Raw genomic sequence first — 25,464 nt, 5'->3', positions numbered from 1 at the left:
TTTATTCCACCTAAAATTTCAGATTTATTGGCATAAATTTGTTTGGATACACTTGGATAGTCTTCATTATTCTATCCCCTTATTACCTCTCCTTTCCAATATGCTCAGGATATTGTGTGATGTGCCTGTTTTCATTCTTAGCATCGATTATGCAGACCTCTCCTTTTATCATGAATATCTTGCTAGGATTTTGTTTTGTTTAAAAACAAATTGTTGGGTTTATTGGTCTTCTCTATTTTATATATCCTTTCTACTTCACTAATTTTTTTCCTTATTAATTATTTTCTTCTTTCTACTTTCATGTGCAAGTGACCGAGCAGTGTCATTATAGCCCAGGGTGGGAGACCTTCATGAAGTCATGGTGTCCAGATGCTGATTTGGATACCTGTACCATCTTTGTTGAAACTACTGGATCAGAATTTAAGGTGAACATTTTGTCCATCAACAAGAAAAAGCACACATTCTTCATGATCACACTGGGAGAGTAAAAGAACTTATAAGAAAAATCAGCTGTTATTTTTCTGAGGTGTTCCCCAGGTGTTTTTACAGTATGGCAGTCCTGCTCACACCAGAACTCTAGAAATTTAGATAAGGCTTCACCTTAGATTTCCCCCATAAGATCCTGCTTTGCTTTTCCTGGGGCACCTTTTAAAATAAGCACTTGGAGTTAAGCCCATGAAGAATCAGTGGCCTCTTCCCTGACCACCTTATAAGAAATAGGTACTGCCACCCTTCTCTTGGTCTCCTGTTTGCTCCTGGTCTGGGATGGAGGACTGCCCTTCCTCAGGCTTATTGGGTGCCTCTCCCCTAGATCTGTAAACAACAAACTTTGTGATTCTCTTTCCTTTGTGCGGGTGTATTGGAACTGTGCCTTCCATTAAAATGACCCTGGATGTTTATTGGTTCAGAGTGGGACCTTAGCTATTTAGGGAGCTACTTGCCTCCTCATTCAGCAAGCCATGACGTGCATATTTTTAATTCAGCACACCAGCTCCAGCTTCTCAATACACCATGGAGGAACTCAGGCAAGTGAATGCAGACACATCTTTGTGTGGGATTAGGAGACCAGAGCTGACCGCGGGTCTCAGTTAACCTGACCATTGACCCAGGGAAGCACTCTTCTCTCATGTACCAATGTGGCATCTCCTCGGCAAGAGGGAGCCTGTGAAAAACTGAGCAGATTCTTCAACTTTTATATTTATTTGTGGATTTTTAGAAAAAGATATTTTAAAAGTACACAGAATATAAAGTAAAATATACTATAGTGTCTTCTACTCTAGTTGCTACCCAAAGGTGAGGAATGTAACCAGTGTGTGTGTGTGTGTGTGTGTGTGTAAGAGAGAGGCGGAGAAATTCTATGTCCCTGAAGCATATATATGTGTTTATATTCTTTCCCTCCCTCAAAGTAAAATATCATCTACTGTGCTACAGCTTGCCTAATTTCAAGAATGTATTTTGAAAATCATTCCCTATCAATATGTATAATATTTTTAATGGCTTCATACTATTCCGTGATAGCGGCATATCATGATTTGTTTAATTTTTTTCACTCCTGATGGGCATTTCAGTTGTTTTAAGTTTTTTGCAACTACATACAATTGTGTAACTAAACTCCTGCGTATGTGGCTTGATATCCATTTGTGGCTACACCTGTTAAGGTACGTTCCTATAATAAAATAGCTGTGTTACTGATCAGTGCATCATTCCAGTTTTGATGAATATTATCAAAGAGGTTGTAAACATTTCTACCCTTGTCTGAATGTGTTAATAAACAGTCAGCCCTCAAACCCAGCATTGGATGTTGTCAATTTTTTGTCTTTACACTCTGATTGGCACAGTTGACATGTTGACTGCACATGGCCTGGGCCCCCAGAATGCTGTAAGGGGATGAGGGTGAAGGACAGTTGGCAGAAGGAGTAGTGATAGGCACCAAGCAGAAAGTCACCAGGTAGGTGATGCTGAGTAGGCTGACAACCAGCGGACACCTGCCCTTGGGGTTGGGGGTGGGGTTCCAGGCCAAAGCCTGCTCCAGCTTGCAGAGCCTCCTAGTTATCTCCCTCACCACACTAGTCTTTGGCAAATACCAACTTTTATTCAAAGGGGGAGTAGCACCTTCAAAGGCTAATAGGTGAAAAGAAAAACAAAAGAATATTAGCACAAAGCAAATAAAGAGCATACACCATGAGAGGAAATGCCCAAAGAAACAGAGAAATCAGCTCATATGAATAGCTTTATTCAGTCTCAAGGAAACAATAGACAACGAGATGAATCTAGAAGTGTAAAGACAGTGCAGTACAAAATGGAGAAATGAAAATCAATCAGGCTGACCTGGGAAAGACAAGGAGCAGTGGAGAAAGACACATCATTGCCAGGAAGAAACAGGGGAATGAACCCAAAACCCCATGATAAATGTGCCTGCAATGCACCGATGTAGTTTCTTTTGGCAATTTCATAAAGGGACGTTTAAATAAACAGAATATACAAAGTGTGGAGAGGCAGATGTAGGTACAGGACACAAAGAGGTGATGGCACAAATGTTTGCTGGCTATTTCCTTAGAGGAGAAAAAGGAAGCCAAAAGTAAAACACAACTGATTTGGATTAGAAACTAGAGCTCTTTCAGGCTGTAACTGAGAGTTTACATGGTGAAAGGACTGTACAGATGATCCACACCCAGGATACTAAGAAGTTACAGAACCTCTAGGATAAAGACAGAATCGAATGGCTGGTATCAGGAATAATGACCCAATCAGAAGATCATACCAGAAGGAGCACGTTGTGTGAGACGGAAGTAGGCTAGCCTCAGACGTGATAACCACACCCCATCCCAGAAGACGGTGAAGGAAAATCTACATGCTCTGAGCAAATGAGAATATTCTGGGAATATTCTGACTAACAGTCTTAGGCATGCAAGGTCTTATGAAATACAGCACCCATGAGCAATTTAAAAATAGAAGATCCACATCATGATAAAATTTTGTCAACAGAGGGAAGTTAAATAGTGAAAAAAGAGAAGCTATGGTCAGCAGTGAATATGTTTTAAATTAGAAAAACCCCTAAGCAATGATGGGAAGTATTACAGAAAAGACTATAAATATCAATAGGTGCAAAGAACACTATGCTCACAAAATCAGGAATGGGATGAGGAGAGTAGACATAGGTGAGATGCAAAATCTTTATCTGTAGGGCACTGAGTCAATAGAGAATTTAAGTGTGTTGTTAAAAGGAAGATGGTAATGTAGGGGCTTGGTGTCCAGGCAAAGTGTGGATTAAGTCCCAGTGAGGGGTTGCTGGGGTTGGGGGTCAGGATCAGAGCAAGGTGTGGAAGTCCTTCCCACCAAGGCTCAGTCCAGGCTGGTGTGGAAAGACCCAAGAAGAGTGGCAAGGGCATCCACATGGGAGGTGGCTCAGTGTAGACATCAAAGCCCATGGAGGGTGACGCTGGGGGCAAGGCGGTGCTAGGGGCTTGGCATAGATGCCACTCACAGACCTCAGAATATATGAGGGCTCCCAGTACAGCAAAAATGAACAAGCAGACAATTTACTTACTGAAACATCCAGCTAAGAGATTCTTGACCACAAGACCCCAGAATTGTAGACTTTTCTGTTTACCTGAATCTGGGGTCTTGGATAAGACATTCCACATTTGCATCTGCCTTTTAAGTCCTCCCTGGCTGTTTCATGTCATTGGGCACATTTCTGGCCAAGTGCAACTGAGTTCTCATATGATATACTGAAAATTTGTAGCCTTGAGAATCTTGGGGCTCATTTAACCACACAGGTTAAAGGTAAGGATTGAGGCCTGGTCAGGAGCAGATTCAGGGCTGGGGGCTGAGAAGAGCAGAGCGTACCCCGAGGGGTACTCATCTTCACATTCTGCTCCAGCAACAGCCACAGACAGGGCTGGCTTCATGGGGGTGCACCTCTGCAGTCCCACTGGGGGCCTCTCAGAAGGGCTTGATTTAGTGCTCCTTTGTCAACATCTGGAAATCATTGGTAATTCTGGGACAAAGGTATTTTCATTTTGCACTGGACCCTGCAAATAGCAGCTGGTCTTGTCCAGAGAAGGCTTTGTCATGCCTGTTCTGCTCAGGACCACTCATGCCAGCCACGCCAGCCACAGGACATTTGCTATTCAGAGATGGGAGGCAGGGTGGAGGCTTGCTGGGAAAATCTAGCTGGAAGTCAGCTATGACCACCCAGCTGCATGGCAGGTGGGTGCCAGCTACAGGTGAAGTCACGATGAGGGCATCCTCTTCATGGGAAACAGAAAAAAGATCTGTGCATTGAGATGTGTTTCTGAGGATGAACTTTAGTGAATCCTCAGCTGACTACACGATGCCCTCAGCCCCTCACTTCCCCCATTTTCTGAGCAACTCTGAGAACAGAACCAAGAGGCTGAAGAAGGAAGCAGAGAAATGCCAAGAAAAGCAGAGGAGGGAGACAGACTGAGCGGCCCCTGGGTGAGGAGTGTTCCAGCTGCAGCTGGAGAGACAGCAGAGGGACGGGACCATGTGGCTGCCATCGGCTCTGCTGCTCCTCTGCGTCCCAGGTGAGCGGGGCTGGGCAGGTCAGGGTGACAATGGTGTGGGGCAAGGCTGGTGATGGGAAGGGAAGAGATGAGGATACAAGCGAAGAGGGGAGGAGGTGAGCATGGAGAATCCTTGCCCAGACGAACAGGAGGAGGAGTTAATGGTAAGATGCTTCCCATAGGGGAGTGCGTTCTGAGCCCTACAGAACTCGACCACTTGGAATCATCATGGCCACCATTGTTGAAACTCAGGAATACTGTCTTATGCACCAGCATAACCAGGGGGAGGGGGGCAGACAGCTGATCCTAATTGGGCTAACCACTGTACTACCTGGCTTTCCCTGTAATCTAATCCAATTCTTATCACAATCTTATGAAAACAAGAGACCAAGATGCAGAGAGATGCAAATTCTTTACCGTAGATCAGTTCATAAAAGGCAGCCAAGGTTCAAAGAGAAATACGTTTATTTCCAAGGTCATTGCTCTTCTTCTAATACCTCTTTCCAAGGTCATCATCTTTTTTTAATATAATACAACAGCCACTTATTACATAACCCCCCTTTGTGAATAGGTGTTTATGTATCCCAGGTGTTGACACATGTCCCCAGAAAAGATTTGGTTGGTTTTGAATGCTTGTCAATGGGTCGGTTCTGGAAGTGTGCCAGGCCCAAGCTTTTCCTGAGCTAGTGACGCCAGTTTCCAGAAAATACTCCGAGGTCCTGAGCGCTGCTTTCTCAGGCAGGCCTGCCATGTATGGGACCTGAGCCCTGGCGCAGCTTCTGCAAGGGCAGGGCCACTGATAGCACCTCGAAAAGAGCTGGGACTGACCCAGGACTCCCTTGAAGGAGAAATTCAACCAAAGACACACATACCGACCATGTAATAAAACACACACAGGCTAATGTCGGAAACACAATGGTGGGCAAGAGAGAAGCTTGTGATGCACTTTATTCTTTTCAAAATTATTTTTTTAAGTGTTCTAGTTTCTTCACCTTTCCCTACAAATTTTAAAGTAAGCTTGTCTTTATCTACCAAAATGATCTTGCTGGGATTTTAATAGGAATCATGTTAAACATATAGATCATTATTGGGGAAAATGACATCTTTGTGATGTCGATTCTTCCATTTTGTAGTCGTGGTACCTCCTGCAATTTATTTTAATATTCCTTAGCTTTGGTCACCGGTGTTTTGCAAATTGTAGTATATGGATGCTGCACGGGTTCTGTTAGATTTATACCTGGGTGTATCTTCTTGTTGAGCTAATGTGAATAGCACTGTGTGTTTCAATTCATTTTTTGCATGCTGGTTACTAGGATAGAAAAAGGATTGTGTGTGTGTGTTTATGTGTGTATATGTGTGTTTGTGTGTGTTGTCTTTTATCCTGTGACTTGTTAAACTCATTTATTAGTTCTAGCATTAGATTCCTTGGGATTTTCCATAGATTCCTTGGGATTTTCTAGACAAGTGTGTCATCTGCACAAAGAGATAATTTTATTTCTTCCTTTCTAATCTGTGTGCTTTAATGGTGTCCTGGAAGTTCTTAAGGTCTTAACTGGAGCTGCTGGAAGGTCTTAACTACTCTGGTGGCCATGTAAGACCTGCTGTTTTCTGGCATTTCTGCTTTGAAAAAGAGAAACCAGAAGTGAGATTGCTCATATTTACATGTAGGCAACAAACTCCATTTAAAAAATATTATGAACAAGGGGTAGTGGAAAGGGGAGGGGGGAGGGGGGATGGAGTGATTGGGTGATGGGCACTGAGGGGGGCATTTGACGAGATGAGCACTGGGTGTTATACTATATGTTGGCAAATCAAATTCTGATAAAAAATATGCAAAAAAAGAAAAAATATTGTGACTGAAACAAAGCATATTTGTAACTTCATGCAATTCATGCCTACAGTCTGTGATCTGTGAGTAAAGCAGAGAAATTGCAGAACTTCGTGTGTCCGTCTGGTATTTACACTTGGGGCCATATGGTGCCCCCAACAGGCCTGGGAACTGACCTTTCAAGCACACAGATGGATTTGCAGGGACGCCATGGGGGCCGGCCTCAGGCTGGCTCTAGGGCAGATCCACGTCTGTTCCCTAGCCTTCTGACTGGGGCTGGGGTCCTCAGCTCTCCCAGGCATCTTGTTCTTTAACATGAATGAAAGCACTAGATTAAGATTCTTCCAAGGGTGCCTGGATGACTCAGTGGGCTGTGTGTCTGATGCTTGGTTTCAGCTCAGGTCATGATCTCAGGGTCCTGGAATCCAGCCCCACATGGGGCTCCCCACTCAGTGGGGTCCGCTTCTCTTCTCCCTCCCCTACTGCCACTCAGCGGTGCTCATATGGGCTCTCTCTCTCTCTCTCTCTCTCTGTCTCAAATAAATAAATACATCTTAAAAAAAGTTTCTTCCACGTGGCAATTCTAACATGGGACTGCAAATTTCTTAACACTACTTTCATTAAGATCTGGGGGTTAGGTCCCCTCCCCTTGAGTCTGGGTAGGCTGTGGCTGCTGCTATAATTATCCTCCTAAGGAGCCTATTTACTCATTTTCTTTCCCTAGAAGCACACCCTCCCACTTGCTGTGAAATTTTAATACTGAAGATATACTATATATGTCCACATTCTCTAAATTTATAAATAAATTGATTGATTCATGTACTAATTGAACATCTATGTTTTGTATATGAAAAGAGTATCGTTTTTTTACCCTCCAAGAACCAACGTTTGTCTCCATTGGAAGGCACGGATAGAGCATGGTGACAGTGACTCTGTGTGACTTCCAAGGCCTGGCCAGAAGAAACCCTGTAGCTCCTTCTTCAGATTCTCTAAATGCTGGCCCTGGGGACTCTCCCAGTCAGAACCTGGAGGCCACATGGAGAGGCTACCTGGAGGATTTGGGATCAACGATCAAGACTGAGTTTAGTGTTGGGTCACCCGGGCTCATGTTCCAGGTGCATGGGCAAAGAAGCTTCCAGATGACAGCAGCACTCAGCCATTTGAGTCACCACCTCCCCAACTGATCTTCCAACTGAGGCCTCAGACGTGACAGAGCAGAGATAGGACATCTCTATCTCAATCCACTGGGATTCCTGACACAGAATCTGTGACATGACAAAGTGATCACTGTTTTATTCCATAAGGAAAATCTAAGCATAGATACCTGGACCATTTGGGCTCTATCTGTTCTAAGGTCAAGCAAGATGGTAAGAGGAACGTGCTGCCTCTGCCGTGGGCCTGGTGGGCTGTGAGGAGTTGCTGGCTGCTGCCAAGAGCCCCTGTGTGACTCAGCTCTGTGGCGGGGACAGCTGGGCAGGAGCTCCCATGTGGTAACACGCAGGCTGCTGGGCTTGAGGTCTTGCCCTTTCCTAACGGGCGACCCAGAACCATGTGGGCTGCAGGTGTCAGCATGTGGCGGAGGTGCTCCCCGCTGCAGCAGAAAGCTCCCCTGCCCCCTCAATCCACTTCCGCAATGCCCCCACCTCGTCAAAGAAAAGCTCTGGTCAAAAACCCACTAGCGCCTTTCCTAACAAATGGGCTCAAGGAGAGGAACAGAGCACCAGCAAAAGACAGCCGGGGAGTTTGCTTCAGATGAAATAGTCCAGGACACAGAACAGGGGGTCAGAAAAGTCTACTCAGTTGCAGAGAAATTACAGACAACACGACCTCACTAAAAGAAGGAGCTCAGGAAAGAGATACAGTTCCTCAAAAATGGCTCAAAATAAAATGTGGATACAAAAAAAGAGCACCCAGAGTTCAGGAAGGATGTGAAGTGGAAGAGAAAAAACTCCATAGATCCCACAGTTTTATTGAGAGGAGATATGTTATATTTCTGAAAATTAAAAATGAAAAAGGCTTGTGTGGTTAGTGTTTAATGTGTGAGTGGAGAGCCCCGCATCCCGGGCTGGCCTTTGCTCACCTGGGAGATGGGAGAATGGAAAGGCCAAAAGTTAGGTAAATCCCAGGAGTGGGTGATGCTGGGTCAGAGCTGGAGTGTGGACAGCATCACAGGTGTGAAGGGGACAGATCTGAGCCCCTCATTGGTCCCATCTGGTTGGAGAAGTCCAAAATGTCCCTGGAGCCCTGTGCCTGAAGGACCAGGGAGGCCAAGGGACCAAGGAGGGACAGAAATGAACTATTCTTGAGACCACTCTGTGCGTCCCTTGTCCTTGGAGACCACCGATGTAGATAAAAGGACACAGGGATACTTATATTGTCTCAAAGCTCCTTGCCATAGAACACTTATTCCTTACATGGGGAAAAAGTAACTTCAATGAGTTTTGACAAATTTATAGTCACATTGGGTTTAGAGTCACATGGGACTCGCTGCAATGGATGGGTTGTCCTCTCACATATAAAGCATTGAAATACTGTCCCAACAAAATAATCTCAAAAGAGCCCGGGTAAGTCATAGATTTAATAGGAAATGTATGGAGCAAACAGATGGGATGAGAGTCGGGGATGGTCCACCTGTCTGCAATCTTTAACATTCAGGCATTCTTTCTGCAGGAGGCACCGAATCAGCAGCAGGTGGAATGGGCAACCTCTGTACACCTGGCCCATAAGGGGTCTCTGGCCATTGGAACACTCGGGGGCTTTGGGATTTAATTCCAGTTTTATGGTTCCTGGTTGGTCTGGAATTGTAAAAGCCATCATTGGCCAGAGTCCTGAATGATGTAAGAGGCCGTTATCCTTGGCAGAGCCACTGCAGGGTCCCAAGGAAGAGTGGCACCAGGAGGATCCACGCTGGAGGATTCTGGGCTGCTACGGAAGAGACCAGGGTCCCCGACCTGTGCAGAGCAGAGAGGGACCCAGAGTTTATTCCTGGGGTCAGCACAAGAGAAGTCCCCACCTAACAGGGACCCTCATTTCTCTTGGAAATGCAACCTCTGCCCATTCCTTGCTCAGAAGTCAGAGGGTGTGGGAGTATCGTGAGTGGGAGCTGTGGTTCTCCTGCTCAGGCTGACTCTATTCTTCCCCTGGGTCCCCTGACGCCACATCACAGTACACAGCAGGAATCCAAGCAAAGACCCCTTCACAGAGGTCAAGAGCACAAAGCTGAGGTTGCAGAGCAGGACCCTGTGCAGGGAACACGGTGACAGGTGTGAGCTCCCTCTTCAGGGGCAGCCCAACCCCTTCCTCCCTGACCTGACTCCTGAGCTCAGAGCTGCAGGCAGGCAGCCTTGGTCCCTGCCAGGGAAGCCCCTCTGAGGGCACAGACGTGCTGCCCAAGGCTCAATCTATAGGGGCTTCCCTGCAGGCTTAGCCTGGGGTCCAGCACCCATGGCCCCTGATTTCATCCTGCTTTATGGCTGCTCCCCCACAATTCCCCTCCACCTCACCTGCAGGCCAGCCACGCCCAAGGCTTTTCTTGGTCTGTCTTTCTCATTCTACTTCTGTCCCACTTTGGGTCAGTTCTGCTCAACTTTGAAGCTCAAAACTAATATTCCCAATTTGAAGGGAAGAAATTTCCTGACCCTTGTTTATCTGGATATTTACCTTCTGGGTTCTCCTGGTAGGGGCCACTCTCAGCTCTGACCCCCATGTGGTAGCACATATGAGGTGTACTCTCTCTTACATCCTGTTTAGTGGACGTGGGATCTAGGAGGACAATGGCCCTTGCTTACATGAGTCCCCCTGGTGGTCCCTCTCAGTGTCCAAGAGTCTGACCCCTTCACCTCGGCCTCATCCCCTCCTCCCCCAGCAGGGTCAGGACCTGTGTAGGTCACCTTGCTCTGTCCTTCTACCTGCCTTGAGCGTGACGGGTCATGTGGATTTCACAGGTGGTGTTCTGGAGAGAGTGCATGCTGCTTTGCACTTCCTCAAAGTATCCTTTAAGTCACTGTGCTCTTTTCACAAATTCCACTCCCTGTGGAGCTGCTGTCCCATCTCTCCACCCCACAGGCTTCTCCTATGTTCTTTGGTTTCCTAAAAGTTCTGCATCCTCCGCTCCCCACTCAACAGAACAACTGGTCTCCAAACATCACCAGTAGGACACAGTTGGTTTCATAGCATGAGCCAAGTGCCTCCCCTATTTAGAGGGATACTGAACACACTGCCTGAGGGGCCAGGCTCAAGGAATAGGGGACTCGAGACAGGAAGAAAGTAGGACTGGAACTGGATGGGAGCTGATGGAGGGAGATATGGATGGTGGGACCCAGGGAGGGGTGTACCTTCACCCAGTCTCTGATGGGGTGAAACTGGGGAAGTGTTTGCCCTTTGATGAATGAGTGAATTGATTGTTTATTGGGTGACTCTTGGTGGGGAGGGGTTCAGGTCGATGGCCCAGCCTCTTCCCATGTTGGGAATATGAGAAAGCAGGAATCCCAGCTTCCCACTCCTTCCCAGCATTTCCCTAGCACTTGGGGAGGGGAGGGCTGGAACCATAGAGCAGATACCCACCCTTGACTGTGTGTGAGTGGAGTAACACCCCCCTCAGAGATGTCCTAATCCCCAGAGCTGTGAATGTGGTAGGTTACATGGCAAGGGGGAGTGCATGATGAGATGCAGTTAAGATTCCCAACCAGCTGACCTAGAGATGGGGAGATTATCCTGGGCTATCCAGGTGGACCTTATGTCATCAGCTGTGTGTGTATAAGTGATAGAACAGGGGAGAGCCAGTGTCACAATAATGCTGCATGAGGAGGACTTGACCACCACTGCTGGCTGTGAGGACAGAAGGGACCCCGAGCCTGGTGGCCCAGGGGTCTCTAGAAGCTGGAAAAGACAAGGAAGTGCTTCTCCCTTAGAGCCTCCAGAAGAGCCAGCCCTGCCAGCACCTTCACTTTAGCCCAGGGAGCCTCATGTCAGACCTCTGCTCTCTAAAGCCTTACATCATCAAACTGGTTTGTCTTTTGCCACCAGGTAGGTGGTGATTTGTCTCAGCAGCCACAGAAAAGGAACACAGAGCAGTTCCCTTCTGATGTAGTTGAGGCTGGAACCACCTACACCTTTTTGGGGTCCTTGTGAGTTGGGAGGCAGGTCAGAAGGAGACCAGAGCCTTCTCTCCTGCCGCCCAGCTGAAGAACTTTGTTAGGTTCTTCCTGGGGAGTGGGGAGCTCTTTAAGTACTCAGAGGCATAAATGAGGGGGCCCAGGGCAGACGATGCTGATTCTCCCCTGCCAGGAAACCTCAGAGTGTCCAAGGGGTCCCTGACAGAGTGCCCCGAGGGGAGTGGTCACAGGGCAACAGGGGGAAAGGTCTGCTGGGGTCCAGCTCTGCTCACCTGCTGCCAGGGTTGATCACGGGCTGACTGCTGGTGAGGCCCTGGGTAGACGGAAGCAAGGTATGACTTGCAATTGTGGGTCTTGGCACAGTTGTGGGAAAGTCTGTTGGATCTGGTGCTAAACGCACAGAGCAGAGCATGGTGTGAGAGTGATGCAGGTGGCTCCCCAGGGCCATCACCTCTCCCCACCCTCAGGGATAAAGCTTCTGCCTTAGCATCAGTGTTTACCCATGTTGGTCTGGTCTTGTGTCTTTTTGGTTTCTCATCCCAAACCTTCTATTACTTCACTTGCAGAGAAACATCAGTTCACCACCATGGGAGGCATGGAGGGTGGGGAGCTCTGTGGCAATTGCACTCAGCTCAATCTCAGTGTCCTGTCTGGCACAGCTGAGCACGTCAGAACCATGTTCCCATGCCTGGAGTTTCCATCAGCCAGGCCAGCTCCTTTCTGAGTCTCAGCCTTACCTGAGGCAGGCTGTGTGCCACCTGCCCTGAAGTGATGTGACCCAGAGCGGCTGGCCCAGGGTTCCCCTGTTTCCTGCAGCCACCCAGTACCTGCAGCCCCTATGTCCCCTCGGGTCCTCCCTGCCTCCCCAGGGCCTGCTTCCTTATTTCAATAGGTCTGACAATAAAGTTTGTCCGGTTGGAGGGTCCAGGCTTAAATCTCTCGCACCAGGTCCTCCTGACTTTTTGCACGCATCCACCACCTTTGTTGTCTTTTTCAGTAAATCTCTGGAACATTCTACACCAGCGTATCTCTCCACTGCAGACATTTGCGCACCATATTTACATATACTAAGTTTGTAGAGACTTTTTTCTGCTTTATAAAGTAGATGTATTACCTACCTATTGTCTGCATGGCTGTGTGTCTGTATGTTGGAGAGAAGACTGAAGGGTCCAGAGGCAGAGCTGTGGGGTGTGAGCTACAGCATGACTCCCTTTCCAGGCCTGTCTCTGGGGGGCCCTTAGTGCCTCTGGGGCAGCTGGGGTGGAGTTCAACATACCCTCCAAGATTCAGAGGCAGCCGGAGAGGGGGTCCTCGCACCTGGTGGAGCCTGCCTTTCCTTCTCCCAGAAATGATATCAGAATCCCTCCCCTGCTGCTTTGCTTATGTGGCCAGAGGAGGGAGGGGAAGCAGGAGGGGACAGGGAGAAGGTCTTTTGTCCCATAGCTAAGACTGACAGGACCACAGCCTTCTAACACCCCACTCCTCACTGCTTGCCTCCACTCAGCTGGAGCTGCAAGGGGGTGGACAGACTGGGAGAAGAGAAGCTGCCTTCCCTGGACACGCCTGTCCTAGCTGAGTTTGTCCTTCACTACTGCTTCTGGGAGAGCAGATGGAGATGTGCAGATGTGGGAGTTCGCCCTTTCTTCCAGTCTTTCCCAGACTCATGGTGCCCCCTCATACACACTCGCACATGGACACACACACACACAGTTCAGGCAAGTTTAGAGACTCCTCTCCATCATCAGGGGAGAGAGAGGAACAGTCCTGGCTCCTCCGTGGGTGGGTACCAGGGCCCCAGAACACAGCAGGGAGTAGTGCCTACCTGGGTCGACAACCATGGAAAATTTGTACCCCAGGTCAGAGCCGGTTCTCTCAATCCCACACCAGTAGATGTCTGCATCATCATACCAGAGATTCTCCAAGGTCATGGTGATAGTGTGGCGACTGTGATTGTCCTGGATGGACGCACGGCCCTTCTTCACCAGTTGCTCTGACCCAGTGGTTTTAACAAGCATTCTGCAGGAATTCCAGTACTTTCCGCGGCACCACCACTTCTTGTAGGATTCCCATCCTGGACTATACTCACAGTATGCCGTCAATGTGCCCCCCTCTGTGCCTCTAACCGTCGCCTCCTGGGAGATGGAGAAGTGGCCTAGAAAACAGAAACCCAGCATTCATCTCCTCCTCCCTTGAGCCCAGGGTTGGTCCCAGGCATGGCTGGGGTACCTGGCACCGCCCTGAAGACCAGCCAGGAGCCTCTGCCCTCTGTGTAATCACCACATCCCACCTGTCCCTTCATCCCCTACAGTATGTCTTTTGCTGTCCCCTCTTTCTGATGTCCCCTTGGGCCTCCTAACTGCCCAACGCAGGGTCCTGTGCTCACTCCCCATCCTACTTACTGACCACCCACCCCCTCCCTTGCCCTCTGCTGACACCTCTTCCCAGCAAGCCAGAGCCCATACTGCAGTCGTAGGTGTACTTTTGATTCCCAGAGCTGTTGAGACAGCGGGATCTGCTCCCCAACCACTCCGACACTCTACCCCCAACCACCTAAAATACCTCACCCTCTGAATCCACACATGGCTCAGAACTAAACACACACTCACACATACAACAAACATGCATACACACTCACACAGTGATTACATTTTTTTTTTTTTTACTACACACCTTGCTCTTCTGTGTCTCCATATATTTGTACAAGCTGATGCCTCGGCCTGGAATGTTCTCTCCTCTGCTTGAAGAAACCAGGCCCTTATAGTCATGCACTCAAGGCTCAGATCAAACAATGTCTCTTCTACGGTGTCTCCGCTTCTGCAGCCAACTGGATCATCCCGGTGCCACCAAAGCACTTTGTCCCTGTCTCCGTTGCTGCACTTATGACACTGGATGAGGGTTTGGTCTTTGGCTCATCCAGAGCAGAGCTTCAGGCAGCCTGGTGCGTGGGGTTGAGCACCTCTCCAGAGAGCCTGTCACCCCAGGTTTTGCTGCCTGTCTTCCTCCCTGTAACCGAGCTCTTCAGCAGAGAGGATCTCGGCTCTAGCTACAAGTCAAGAGCAGTTGTGCAGGCCTTTAAATGATCCAGGTGTCTGAACCTCATCTTAACTGAGTGGGTATCAGCTGGAGCTTGGGTTTCTGTGCTCCCTCAACATTTCTCAAGAATTCACACAGTTACATATGTGTGTATATATGTGCCCATGTATGCCTCTATCCACCATCTACCCATCCATCCACGCATCCATCCATGCATGCATGCATCCATCCATCATCTGTCTCTCCAAACATCTGCCAGGGTTGTCAAGCAGTGCCCTAGAAAACAGATACTGTTTGTGTTATTTATTTTTATTTTGTTTCCTCAATACCTAACTTAGTACCTGTCAAGTAACAAAACTTAAAAAAATTTCACAAATAAATGTCTGGATGTGTGAAAGGCCCTGCCATTTCCCCTGGGACAGACTCTGTCTGTGTCCCACCCCAGCCCTGCAGGTGCTCTGTCCTGAAGCCCCTGCCCTACTCACCTTGGATGACGAGAAGGAGCAGAATCCGGAGCAGCCTCATGTCCTGCCTGCCTGGGTTGTCTCCCTGGTGCTCAGCTAATGCCCCCTGCTCTCTGGGACTGGAACTGAGCTCAGAGGCAACCTACCTTGTACTTCTCTAAGTTAATCTTTTATAGTTTCTCTCATCTATGTTTTATTTTTTCTCTTCAGTTACTTCCTAATTTCATTAATTACGAGAAGAGGAGTGCCGTCTTTTGGGAGCGTATAGCTGATGTGATGAGGTGTCCCCTCTCTTTACTCTGGTTCTTCACCTCAGCATCTCCTGGAATCTGGCCCTGATGGCCTTCTCTCCGGGGAGGGCCCCTGCTCCCCTCTCTAGCACCACCTCCAGTCTCTGCACACCTACTTACTTCCTGCCACCTCCATCCCCCAACTCAGTTCTGGACCTCCACTGGCTACTGGAACCTTTGTAGAGCTGTCTACCCTGTGAGCTCAGATGTGCTCAAAATGCAATTTCTGGTAATCTCCATTCCTCCAGTCAATCTGTCCCAACATCTGGTCCATGGGCCCAGGGCCACCCTCTCCACCAGCGCATACCAGACTAGCCTTCCTAAGATAAAGCCCATTCGGCCTTCTTCCTGCCACCTACCACTTCAGAAGGCCTTGTTGGGATAGTGGGGTAGGAGGTGGAGCGGCCAAGGGCTTTGCCAGCAGGAGGAGGAGAAGGTGCTGTGGGCCAGTCCCCAGAGTTCCTGTCCCCTTCAAGGTCCTTCTAGCTGCACCAAGAATCAAATTGACATGAGACAGATGAACAGGAGAAACTCAAAGTTAATAGCATACATGCAGGGAATCCACATAGACATGGCAGTCAGGCATAATAGGCTCTGAATGTCATCCTGAATTAAGAGAAGAGGGTGGGGAGTTCGAGACTTCAAAGGGAAGGAATACAATTTATCCCTGGTGGGATGCCTGGGTGGCTCAGCAGTTGAGTGTGTGCCTTCAGCTCAGGCGATTCCGGGTCTGAGGATCGAGTCCTGCATCTGGCTCTCTGTGAGGAGCCCGCTTCTCCCTCTGCCTGTGTCTCTGCCTCTATCTGTGTGTCTCTCATGAATAAATGATAAAAAAAATCTTTTTAAAAATTTATCCCTGGCAATGACTCTTATTCTGCAAAGACCCTGCAACTGAGAATCCTCTATGTAGTTAAGGGAGGGGCAAGGGTTTCTCTGGAGCTGGCGGTGTCTTTGAGGGCCTTCAACTCAGAGTAATCTTCATGCAAAAGTGGCCCATTAGGGGGCCGCCTGCCTTCAGCCCCTGGACCTGTTTGTGTTCACGTGTGAGGGCTGAGCCTTCTGCGATTGAGGGTCTTAGCGAACCCTAGGTTTCCCACCTGAGACAAAGAATTTATGAAAGAGGGTGGGCAGGATATCCACCTCCCTTCAAACTTTTCCCTCCCACCCTTTCTCAGGTTCTACTGCGGTGTAATTTGGTAAAATAAACCGCACCCACTTAAAGTGCACAGTTTGAAACGTTTATCTTCTTGTCTTTAGTACTTCTCAAATTTTACACACGGTACGATTTTGAGGTGGATTTCAGTTCTACGTGTTGAACACACACACCGCAAACATTGCAAAGCAATGCTATCCCCTCGCCAGAAGGGTCTGTAACTAAGACTTCCGTTTCTCTGATGGCAGGCAGTCCAGCTGCTGAGGTTGGGACTTCAGGTGCTGAGGTGGCTTTCTGGGCTGTGCTGCCACGTGCGCTGGCTCAGCTTTCTGGAGCCCTGCAGGTGCTCCTCCGAAGTGCCGTGCGTGCGCCCTCCAGGGGTCGGCCTGTGACTGGCGGCGGTCTTCCTCCAAAGCTCTCTAAGTGGGTGCTCCCTCAGGGGCTCTGGTCAGGTGCGCACAGCTGGGGTGCGAGTCTCGGTGGTCTAGGGTGCGTTTCTCCAGGGGCTTCCGCTTGTCCGTCCCCCCAAACATCGCCTCCCAGCTTTCAGAGCCTCCACCCCCTCCCTTCCTGGTCCTTTGGCTGGGAAGCTTTGCAAGCTGAGGCTTTTCTCTCCCCAGTCTGCCATTTACTTCCTGTGGTTGGGTTTGTTTCCAGGGCCAAGCAGAGAGAGGACAAAGAGAGAAAGAAGATGCAGTGATAGTCATCCGTTCCCCGGCCCACCTAACTCCCGAGGTCTGGGAACCCTGGAGGTTCCCCCAGGTCTGGGACCAGCTCTGGGACCCTAGCTCTTTAGGGCAGCAAGGACTCTCCTGAGTTGCCTGGCGGCTGCAGGTAAAAATGCAACTTCTGTCCAGAGGCTTGTGGAGACCTGGTGGGAGGGAAAGAAAACACAACCAATAAAAGTCCTGGAATCGGACCTCCCTCTTCCCTGAGGTCATCTTTTCTCTGTGCATCCTGAGCTCTTAGGGTCCCTGCTGAGCATATACTTTCAGGATATGAGCTGCATGGTTCACGCTCAGGCAGGAGGATAAGAAAGGAAACATAAACAGAGAACTCACAGCGGCGTTGCTCCTATACTTGGTCTGGTTCCTTTCTCCAGTCTCCTGCTGAGGTTCATTTTGCCGACTGCTCAGATGGTTGCTCCATGTACCCTGTCTGGGTTCTTAGCTGTAGTCGGGGGAGAGGTCTGTGGTGTGTGACACTCATCTCACCCGAACTGGAAGCCTGCAGCACAGATTTGCAAGAGCAGATCTGGGAACTGGGACAATGGCCAACAATACAGAAATAGTTACTTATGCTACATTCACATAATGAAACACCAAGGCTGCTAGTTAAAGGATTAAGTGAGCACAGGTGTAATAGCTTGGAGAGAATTCACAGTAAAATTTAAATCCTTGGTATTGGAGTATAAAATACACACAGAACGTGCACACATCAGAAGTGCACAGCTCAATACATTTGCATAAAGAAAACACACCTATGAACCAGCACCTAGATCAAGAAAGAAACATTCCCATCCTCAGGGAGATTCTCTAACTTCATAAAATATGTGGGGAATCCAAGGCAGCTAGAGAGGATGCTGGGGGCCACCTTCAGTCCTCTTCATTCTGGAACATAGAAGACCTTTCTTTCCTCTACCAAGAAGGCACAGGCTGTAGGCCTAGAAGGCATGGGAGGCTCAAAGAACTTGGCACACTGCGACACCCCTGTTTCACACTCTGCGTTGTCCCCACATACTCAGAGCCCCAGTCAGCTATGTTCTGGCTCATTCTCCATCACGTTCAGGCGACCAACAATGATCAGTCATTTGAGGCATGGGGGGAGGACCAGACCAGAGCAGACCAAACCAACACATGACCACAGAGTGAGGAGAGTTTCAAAAATTTCAGCAAGCAGAGAACAAAAAAAAAAGGAGTTCTTGAGATGAAAATATAATTCCTAAACTAAATATTTCATGCAAATATTGGAAGAAAAGTAAAAACACAAAACCAAACCAAATCTTCTCAAGAGGTAGAACTAACCTCACACATGTAGATAACATAAAAGAAAAAAGGAGACAAAAAAAGGAGCTACTCAGGGGTGCTTGGGTGGCTCAGGTAATGATCCCGGGGTCCTGGGACAAACGCCTGCATTGGGCTCCCTGCTCGGCAGGGAATCTACTTCTCCCTCTCCCTCTGCACCCCCCCTGCTTGTTTTCTCTCTTTCTCTGTCAAATAAATAAAATGTTTTTTAAAAAGAGAATTGAGGGATGTCTGGGTCATTCAGCAGTGAGCGTCTGCATTCGGCTCAGGGGGTAATCCCAGGGTCTTGGGATCGAGTCCTGCATTGGGCTCTCCACGGAAAGCCTGCTTCTCCCTCCACCTGTGTCTCTGCCTCTCTCTCTGTGTCTCTCATGAATAAATAAATAAAATCTTAAAAAGAGAGAGAGAGAGAGAATTGACTCAGGGAGGAGAGGGAAAGGGAACAGAGGACAGAGGAGGAGAGGACATGTGAAGGAAGAGGGGAGCCCTGTGGGAACGTCACTTACGAGGGCATTTGCATAAGTGGTTTAGGGCTGGGAAATGGGGTTTGTCCACAGCCAGGGGAAATACACCAACACATGGCAGAGGAAGCATGGAGGGCACAATGAAGCTGATGGGAAATGGTCGCTTTTCCTTCCTTAAAATCTCCCCAAGGCACCTCTGACCCCAGAGGGACTCAGGACCTCAAGGAGAAGCCTGAGTGGGTCAGGCTCAGGGCTGGCCCAGGATCCAGGGCAGGAGGGGTGGTCTGGGGTACACTGGGGTGAGCTGCCTGAAAAGAGGGTTAAGATGGGGCTGTTTGTCCAGCAAGGCTGGATGTGAACCCTGAGCACCGCATTCCTCCCCATGCGCAAACCCAATGTGTCTTCATTACTTCCTTGGACCAACACTCTGAGGGTCTAGTGTCTCTGCCTTGCAGCACTGTGTGCCTTGGTTTGCTGGCAGCAGGCTTCCCAGCTCCCCAGGCACACTGGCAAGTAGCACTCTGGCCAGTGTGACACTTTGCTTCCCCAAAGCATCAAAGACACATAATCACATCAGCCACAGGCTCCCAAGGATGGCACTGCCTTTCTCCTAATTGTTGAAATTAGGAACTAACTGAAGAAAAACTTAAGGGAAGTAGATGAGAGGAAGAAAAGACTAATTTAGAAAAACAGAATGCATTTTGCCTCTGAGCTCAGTTCCAGTCCCTGGAGAGCCGTGGGCATTAGCTGAGCACTGGGGACACAAGCTAGGCAAACAGGACATGTGGCTGTTCCCAGTTCTCCTACTTTTCCTTGTCCAAGGTGAGTTGGGCAGGGGCTTCAGGACAGAGCACCTTCAGGGCTGGGGTAAGACACAAACAGGGTCTGTCCCAGGGGAAATGGCAGACCTTTCACTCATCCAGACACTTCTATAAAAAAAAAATTTAATTATTGTTAACTGGCAGGTACTAAGTTAGGTGTTGAGGAAAGAAAATAAAAATGAATGACATAAACAGTGTCCAGTTTCTGGTGCTCTATTCATCAGCCCTGGCTGATTAATCACTAGACAGATGATGGATGGATGCAGGGATGGCTGGATGGCTGGATGGGTAGATGATAGGCAGGTGCATACAGGCACACATATATACACACATACACACATACACAAATGCATGAATTCCTAAGAAAATTTGAAGGAAACCAGAAGCTCAAGTTCCAGCTGATACCCACTCAGTTAAGATGAGGTTCAGACATCTGGATCATTTAAAAGCCTGCACAACTGCTCTTGACTTGTAGCTAGAGCCGAGATCCTCTCTGCTGAAGAGCTCGGTTACAGGGAGGAAGACAGGTAGCAAAACCTGGGGTGATAGGATCTCTGGAGAGGTGCTCAACCCCACACACCAGGCTGCCTGAAGCTCTGCTCTGGATGAGCCAAAGACCAAACCCTCATCCAGTGTCATAAGTGCAGCAACAGAGACAGGGACAAAGTGCTTTGATGGCACCGGGATGATCCAGTTGGCTGCAGAAGCGGAGACACCGTAGAAGAGACATTGTTTGATCTGAGCCTTGTGGGATGACTATAAGGGCCTGGTTTCTTCAAGCAGAGGAGAGAACATTCCAGGCGAGGCATCAGCTTGTGCAGAGGTATGGAGACAGAGAAGGGCAAAATGTGTAGGTAAAATAACAAGCAATCACCTGTGTGTATGTGCACATGTTTGTTGTGTGAATATGTATGTTTAGTTCTGTGCCGCACATGGATTCAGGGAGTGAGGTATTTTAGGTGAGTGGGGGTTAGTGTGTCGTGGATGAGTGGGGAGGGGACCCCATTGTCTCACCAGCTCTGGGATTCAGAAATACACCTGAGGCAGTGCCAGACATCCCAGCAGTGCTCAGGATAGCCCCGGGCTCAAGGGAGGAAATGAGTGTTGGGTTTCTGTTTTTTAGTCCAGTTCTCCATCAATGAGGAAAATTTAATGAGAGGCACAGAGGGGAAAGCACTGGTGGTGTACTGCAAGTACCTCTCAGGATTGGAATCCAATGTGAAGTTGTGGTGCCGCGGAAAGAACTGGGAATCATGCAGAACCCTTGTAAAAACCACTGGGTCAGAGCAACTGGTGAGGAAGGGTCGAATGTCCATCCAGGATGATCACAGCCAACGCACAATCACCATGACCATGGAGGAGCTGCAGAGGGATGACGCAGACACCTACTGGTGTGGGATTGAGAACACAGACAAAACAACAAGTTACCAATTAACTGTGATTGCCAAACCAGGTAGGTATTAATCCCCTCCTGTGCTCTGGGGCCCTGGTACCCAGTTGAGAAGGAGTCAGGAGTGTTCCTCTCTCTTCCCTGATGGATGGAGAGGAGTCTCTAAACTTGCCTGAGTTTGTGTGTGTCGTGTGTGTGTGTGTGTGTGTGTGCGCGCACTTGAGCGAGTGTGTATGAGGGGGCACTATGAGTCTAGGAAAGATGGATGAAAGAGCGAGCCCTCACATCTCTGCACATCTCCATCTGCTCTCCTAGAGGGAGCATTGAAGGACAGACTCGGCTAAGACAGGCTTGTCCAAGGAAGGCAGCTTCTCCTTTCCTGGTCACATCCAACCTCAGCCCAGCCCCAGGCTGAGCGGGGCCTTGTGAGGCAGACAGGGAGGAGTGGGGTACTAGAAAGCCATGATCCTCCATCTCTTAGATGCTCTTACGGCTGCTGTCCTGTCCTCCAGGACAACATCAAGCCTTTCTGGGCACGTGTTTCTCTGCACAGTGCAGTGCCTGAGTCTATTGCCCACAGAGATCAAGTGATGGTCCCAGTTTCAGCCCATGGACCAAAGAGACCTTCTATGGGACCCAGAGACCCCAATTCCTGCCAATGCCTTCCTGGACCTCTGATGCCCACGTGTCCCTGCTCTTTCTGTAGTTTGGGGCCAGGACTCATAGCAGCTCTTCCTACCCCCTGTTCCAAACCTAGTCTGAGAGGGAAGACGCCCAGCACAGTGGGGGAGCTGTGGCTGATTCCTGAAGAAGGCTTCTTCATCAAAGGGCTGTTTAAATCCATCCAATAATTTTGTCTGCGTCTATGAGATGATCATATGATTTTTCCCCTTAACTCTGTTAATGTAGAATATTATACTGATTTTCTCATGTTCAAACAATTTTGCATTCTTGGGATAAACCCAACTTGGTGATGATGTATTTTCTTGCCTTTATATCCTTGGATCCAGCTTGCTGATTTTTTGTAGCATACTTTGGCATTTATGTTCATGGATGATTTTTGCCTATAAAATTTCTTTTTTGCGCTGCCCCCCTGTCAGGTTTGGACATCAAGAGTATGCTAGTCTCATTAAATGGATTTGGGATTGCATCTCCTTTTCCTATGTCCTGGAATTTTTTGTGTAAGATAGACATTCTTTCTTTCTTAAATGTTCAGCAGGTATCTCTGTTAAAGTTCTATGGGTCTGGAGGTTTCTCTTGGAGAGGTTTTATTTTATTAATCAATTCATTCATTCATTTACCTTAAGTAAGCTCTACACTCAACGAGGGCTGGAACTCTTAATCCTAAGATCAAGAGTCTCGTGCTCTGCTGACTGAGCCAGCCAGGCACCCATTGGAGGGGTTTTTAATAATGGATTTGATTCTTATAAATATGTAAAGATGATTTTAAAATGTGAGATGATTCAAGTAGTCTATTTCTTTTTGTGCTAATTTTAGCACATTTATCATTTTTGCCAGAAATTTGTTTATTACATCTAAAGTTTCAAATTTATTGGCATAAACTTATTTAGCTATCCTTTTATTATTCTATCCTCTTCTTAGCTAACCTTCTTTTAATATGCTCCAGTATTGTGTGATTCCTGATATTGATTATTCAGATCACTCCTTTCAAATTATAAGTACTTTGCTAGGGCTTTGTTTTGTTTAAAAAACAATAGTACACTTTTTTGGTCTTCTCTATTTTATATTTCTTTTCTACTTCATTAATTTTTTTTCTTTTCTTTGTTCTTTCCTCTCTTCTACTTTCATCTGCAAGTGACTGTGCAGTGTCACTATGGTCCACAGTGGGAGACCTTCGTGAAGTCATGGTGTCAAGATGCTGGTTTGAATAGTTGCAACATCCTTGTTGAAACCACTAGACCACAGTTGAAGAACATTGTGTCATTCAACCAGGAAAAGCACAACTTCTCCATGACCATCTTGCGCGAGTATAAGAACTTATGAGAAAAATTAGCTGTTATTTTTCTGAAGTACTGCCCAGGTACTTCACAGTATGGCAGTCTTGCTCACGCTGCAAATCTGAAATGTTAGGTAAGGACCCAAGCTTAGAATTCCTTCATTATTTCCCGCTTTGCTCTTCCTGGGGCATGTTTCAAAATAACCACTTGAAGTTGAGCCCATGAAAAATTAGTGACGTCTGTTCCAACCATTCCAACCACCCTGTAAGTAACAAGTACTACCACCCTTCTCTTGGTCTCCTGTTTTCTCCTGGTCTGGGATGGAGCACTGCCCTTCCTCAGGCTTATTGGGTGCCTCTCCCCTAGATCTGTAAACAACAAACTTTGTGATTCTCTTTCCTTTGTGCGGGTGTATTGGAACTGTGCCTTCCATTAAAATGACCCTGGATGTTTAATGGTTCAGAGTGGGACCTTAGCTATTTAGGGAGCTACTTGCCTCCTCATTCAGCAGGCCGTGATGTGCATATTCTTAATTCAGCACACCAGCTCCAGCTTCTCAATACACAATGGAGGAACTCAGGCAAGTGAATGCAGACACATCCTTGTGTGGAATTAGGAGACCAGAGCTGGTCGTGGGTCCCAGTTAACCTGACCATTGACCCAGGGAAGCACTCTTCTCTTATGTACCATGTGGCATCTCCTCAGCAAGAGGGAGATAGTAAAAAACTGGGGAGATATACCAACTTTTATATTTATTTACAGATTTTTAGAAAGAGAAATTTTTAAAGTTTGCAAATTGTAGAGTAAAAAAATGTGTTCTGAATTCTACCCCAGGCCCCTACACAAAGGTAAGAACTGTAACCTCTGTGTGTGTGTGTGTGGGTGTGTGGGTGTGTCCTTTGGAGAAATTCTGTGCACCTGAAGTAGATATATGTGAATATATTTCCTTCCTCAATGAAAAATGTCACATATTGTTTTATAGCTTGCCTATTTTTACTGAATGTATTTTGAAAATCATTCATGTTAGTATCTATAGTATTTTGTTTTTAATGGTTTCACAACATATTGACATATCATGATTTGTTCAAATTTTTCACTCCTGATTGGTATGTCAGTTGTTTGGGTTTTTTTTGCAACTACATGCAGCTGTGTAACAAATCTGTTGTGTTTGTAGCTTGATACCCATTTATGGCTACACCTGTCTGGTACATCACTATAAAAAAATAGCTGTGTCACTGATCAGTGCACTGTTCCAGTTTTGATGGATATTATCAAAGAGGTTGTAAACATTTCTACCCTTGTCTGAATGTGTTAATAAACAGTCAGCCCTCAAACCCAGCATTGGATGTTGTCAATTTTTTGTCTTTACACTCTGATTGGCACACTTGACATGTTGACTGCACATGGCCTGGGCCCCCAGGAAGAGAAGAATGCTGTAGGGGATGAGGGTGAAGGACAGTTGGCAGAAGGAGTAGTGATAGTCACCAAGCAAAAAGCCACCAGTTAGGTGATGCTGGGTGGGCTGAGAACCAACAGGACACCCGTCCTCGGGGTTGGGGGTGAGATTCCAGGCCTAAGCCTGCTCCAGCTTGCAGAGCCTCCTAGCTACCTCTCTCCCCACACTAGTCTTTGGCAAATACCAACTTTTATTCAAAAGGGGAGTAGCACCTTCAAAAGCTTGCAGGTAAAAAAAAAAAAAAAAAAGAATACTAGCATAAAGCAAATAAAGAGCATACCCCATGAGAGGAAATGTCTAAAGAACCATAGAAAAATCAGCTAATATGAATAGTTCTAGTCAATCTCAAGGAAATGATAGACAATGGGATGAATCTCTAGAAATGTAAAGACAGAGCAGTACAAAATAGAGAAATGAGAAGCAAGCAGGCTGACCTGAGAAAGACAAGGAGCAGAGGAGAAAGATACATCGTTGCCAGGAAGAAACAGTGAAGGGAATGAACCCAAAACCCAATGATAAATGTGCCTGCAAATGCACCTACATGGTTTCTTTTGGAAATTTCATGAAGAGACGTTTAAATAAACGGAATATACAAAGTGTGGAGAGGCAGATGTAGGTACAGGACACAAAGAGGTGATGGCACAAATGTTTGCTGGCTATTTCCTTAGAGGAGAAAAGAGAAGCCAAAAGTAAAACACAACTGAATTGGATTAGAAACTAGAGATAAGGAGATCTTTCAGGCTGAAATTGAGAGTTTACATAGTGAAAGGACTGTACAGATGATCCACACCCAGGATATTATGAAGTTACAGAACCTCTTGGATAAAGACAGAATCGAATGGCTGGTATCAGGAATAATGACCCAATCAGAAGATCATACCAGAAGGAGCATGTTGTGTGAGACAGAAGTAGGCTAGCCTCAGACGTGATAACCACACCC

General features: G+C 47.5%; 2 protein-coding genes and 2 long non-coding RNA genes across 4 annotated transcripts in view; 2 read left to right on the top strand and 2 right to left on the bottom strand.

The window, feature by feature from the left end:
* Positions 1-4,355: 4,355 nt before the first annotated feature.
* LOC140607102 (protein CD300H-like) overlaps positions 4,356-25,464 on the top strand; it is a 28,780-nt gene continuing 7,671 nt past the window's right edge. The window contains exon 1 of the mRNA XM_072781470.1: positions 4,356-4,550. Coding sequence (XP_072637571.1) covers positions 4,511-4,550 — 40 coding nt within the window. The 5' untranslated portion in view covers positions 4,356-4,510. The remainder of the gene's footprint in view (positions 4,551-25,464) is intronic.
* Positions 8,917-15,757, bottom strand: LOC140607101 (CMRF35-like molecule 1). The gene is made up of 4 exons (XM_072781468.1): positions 14,990-15,757; positions 13,294-13,623; positions 11,744-11,861; positions 8,917-9,308 (listed from the first exon to the last, which is right to left on the bottom strand). The coding sequence occupies exons 1-4, from the start codon at positions 15,027-15,029 to the stop codon at positions 9,206-9,208; spliced, it is 591 nt and encodes a 196-aa protein (XP_072637569.1). The 5' UTR covers positions 15,030-15,757; the 3' UTR covers positions 8,917-9,205.
* On the bottom strand, positions 16,475-17,656 carry LOC140607104 (uncharacterized). The gene is made up of 2 exons (XR_012009266.1): positions 17,473-17,656; positions 16,475-17,282 (listed from the first exon to the last, which is right to left on the bottom strand). It is a non-coding gene; the product is annotated as an uncharacterized lncRNA (long non-coding RNA).
* Positions 19,583-24,406, top strand: LOC140607100 (uncharacterized). The gene is made up of 3 exons (XR_012009263.1): positions 19,583-19,721; positions 20,844-21,173; positions 22,927-24,406. It is a non-coding gene; the product is annotated as an uncharacterized lncRNA (long non-coding RNA).

This window comes from Canis lupus, chromosome 16, assembly GCF_048164855.1.
Source record: "Canis lupus baileyi chromosome 16, mCanLup2.hap1, whole genome shotgun sequence".
Taxonomy (NCBI): Eukaryota; Metazoa; Chordata; class Mammalia; order Carnivora; family Canidae; genus Canis; species Canis lupus.
This window is presented reverse-complemented; position numbering and strand designations above follow the sequence as displayed.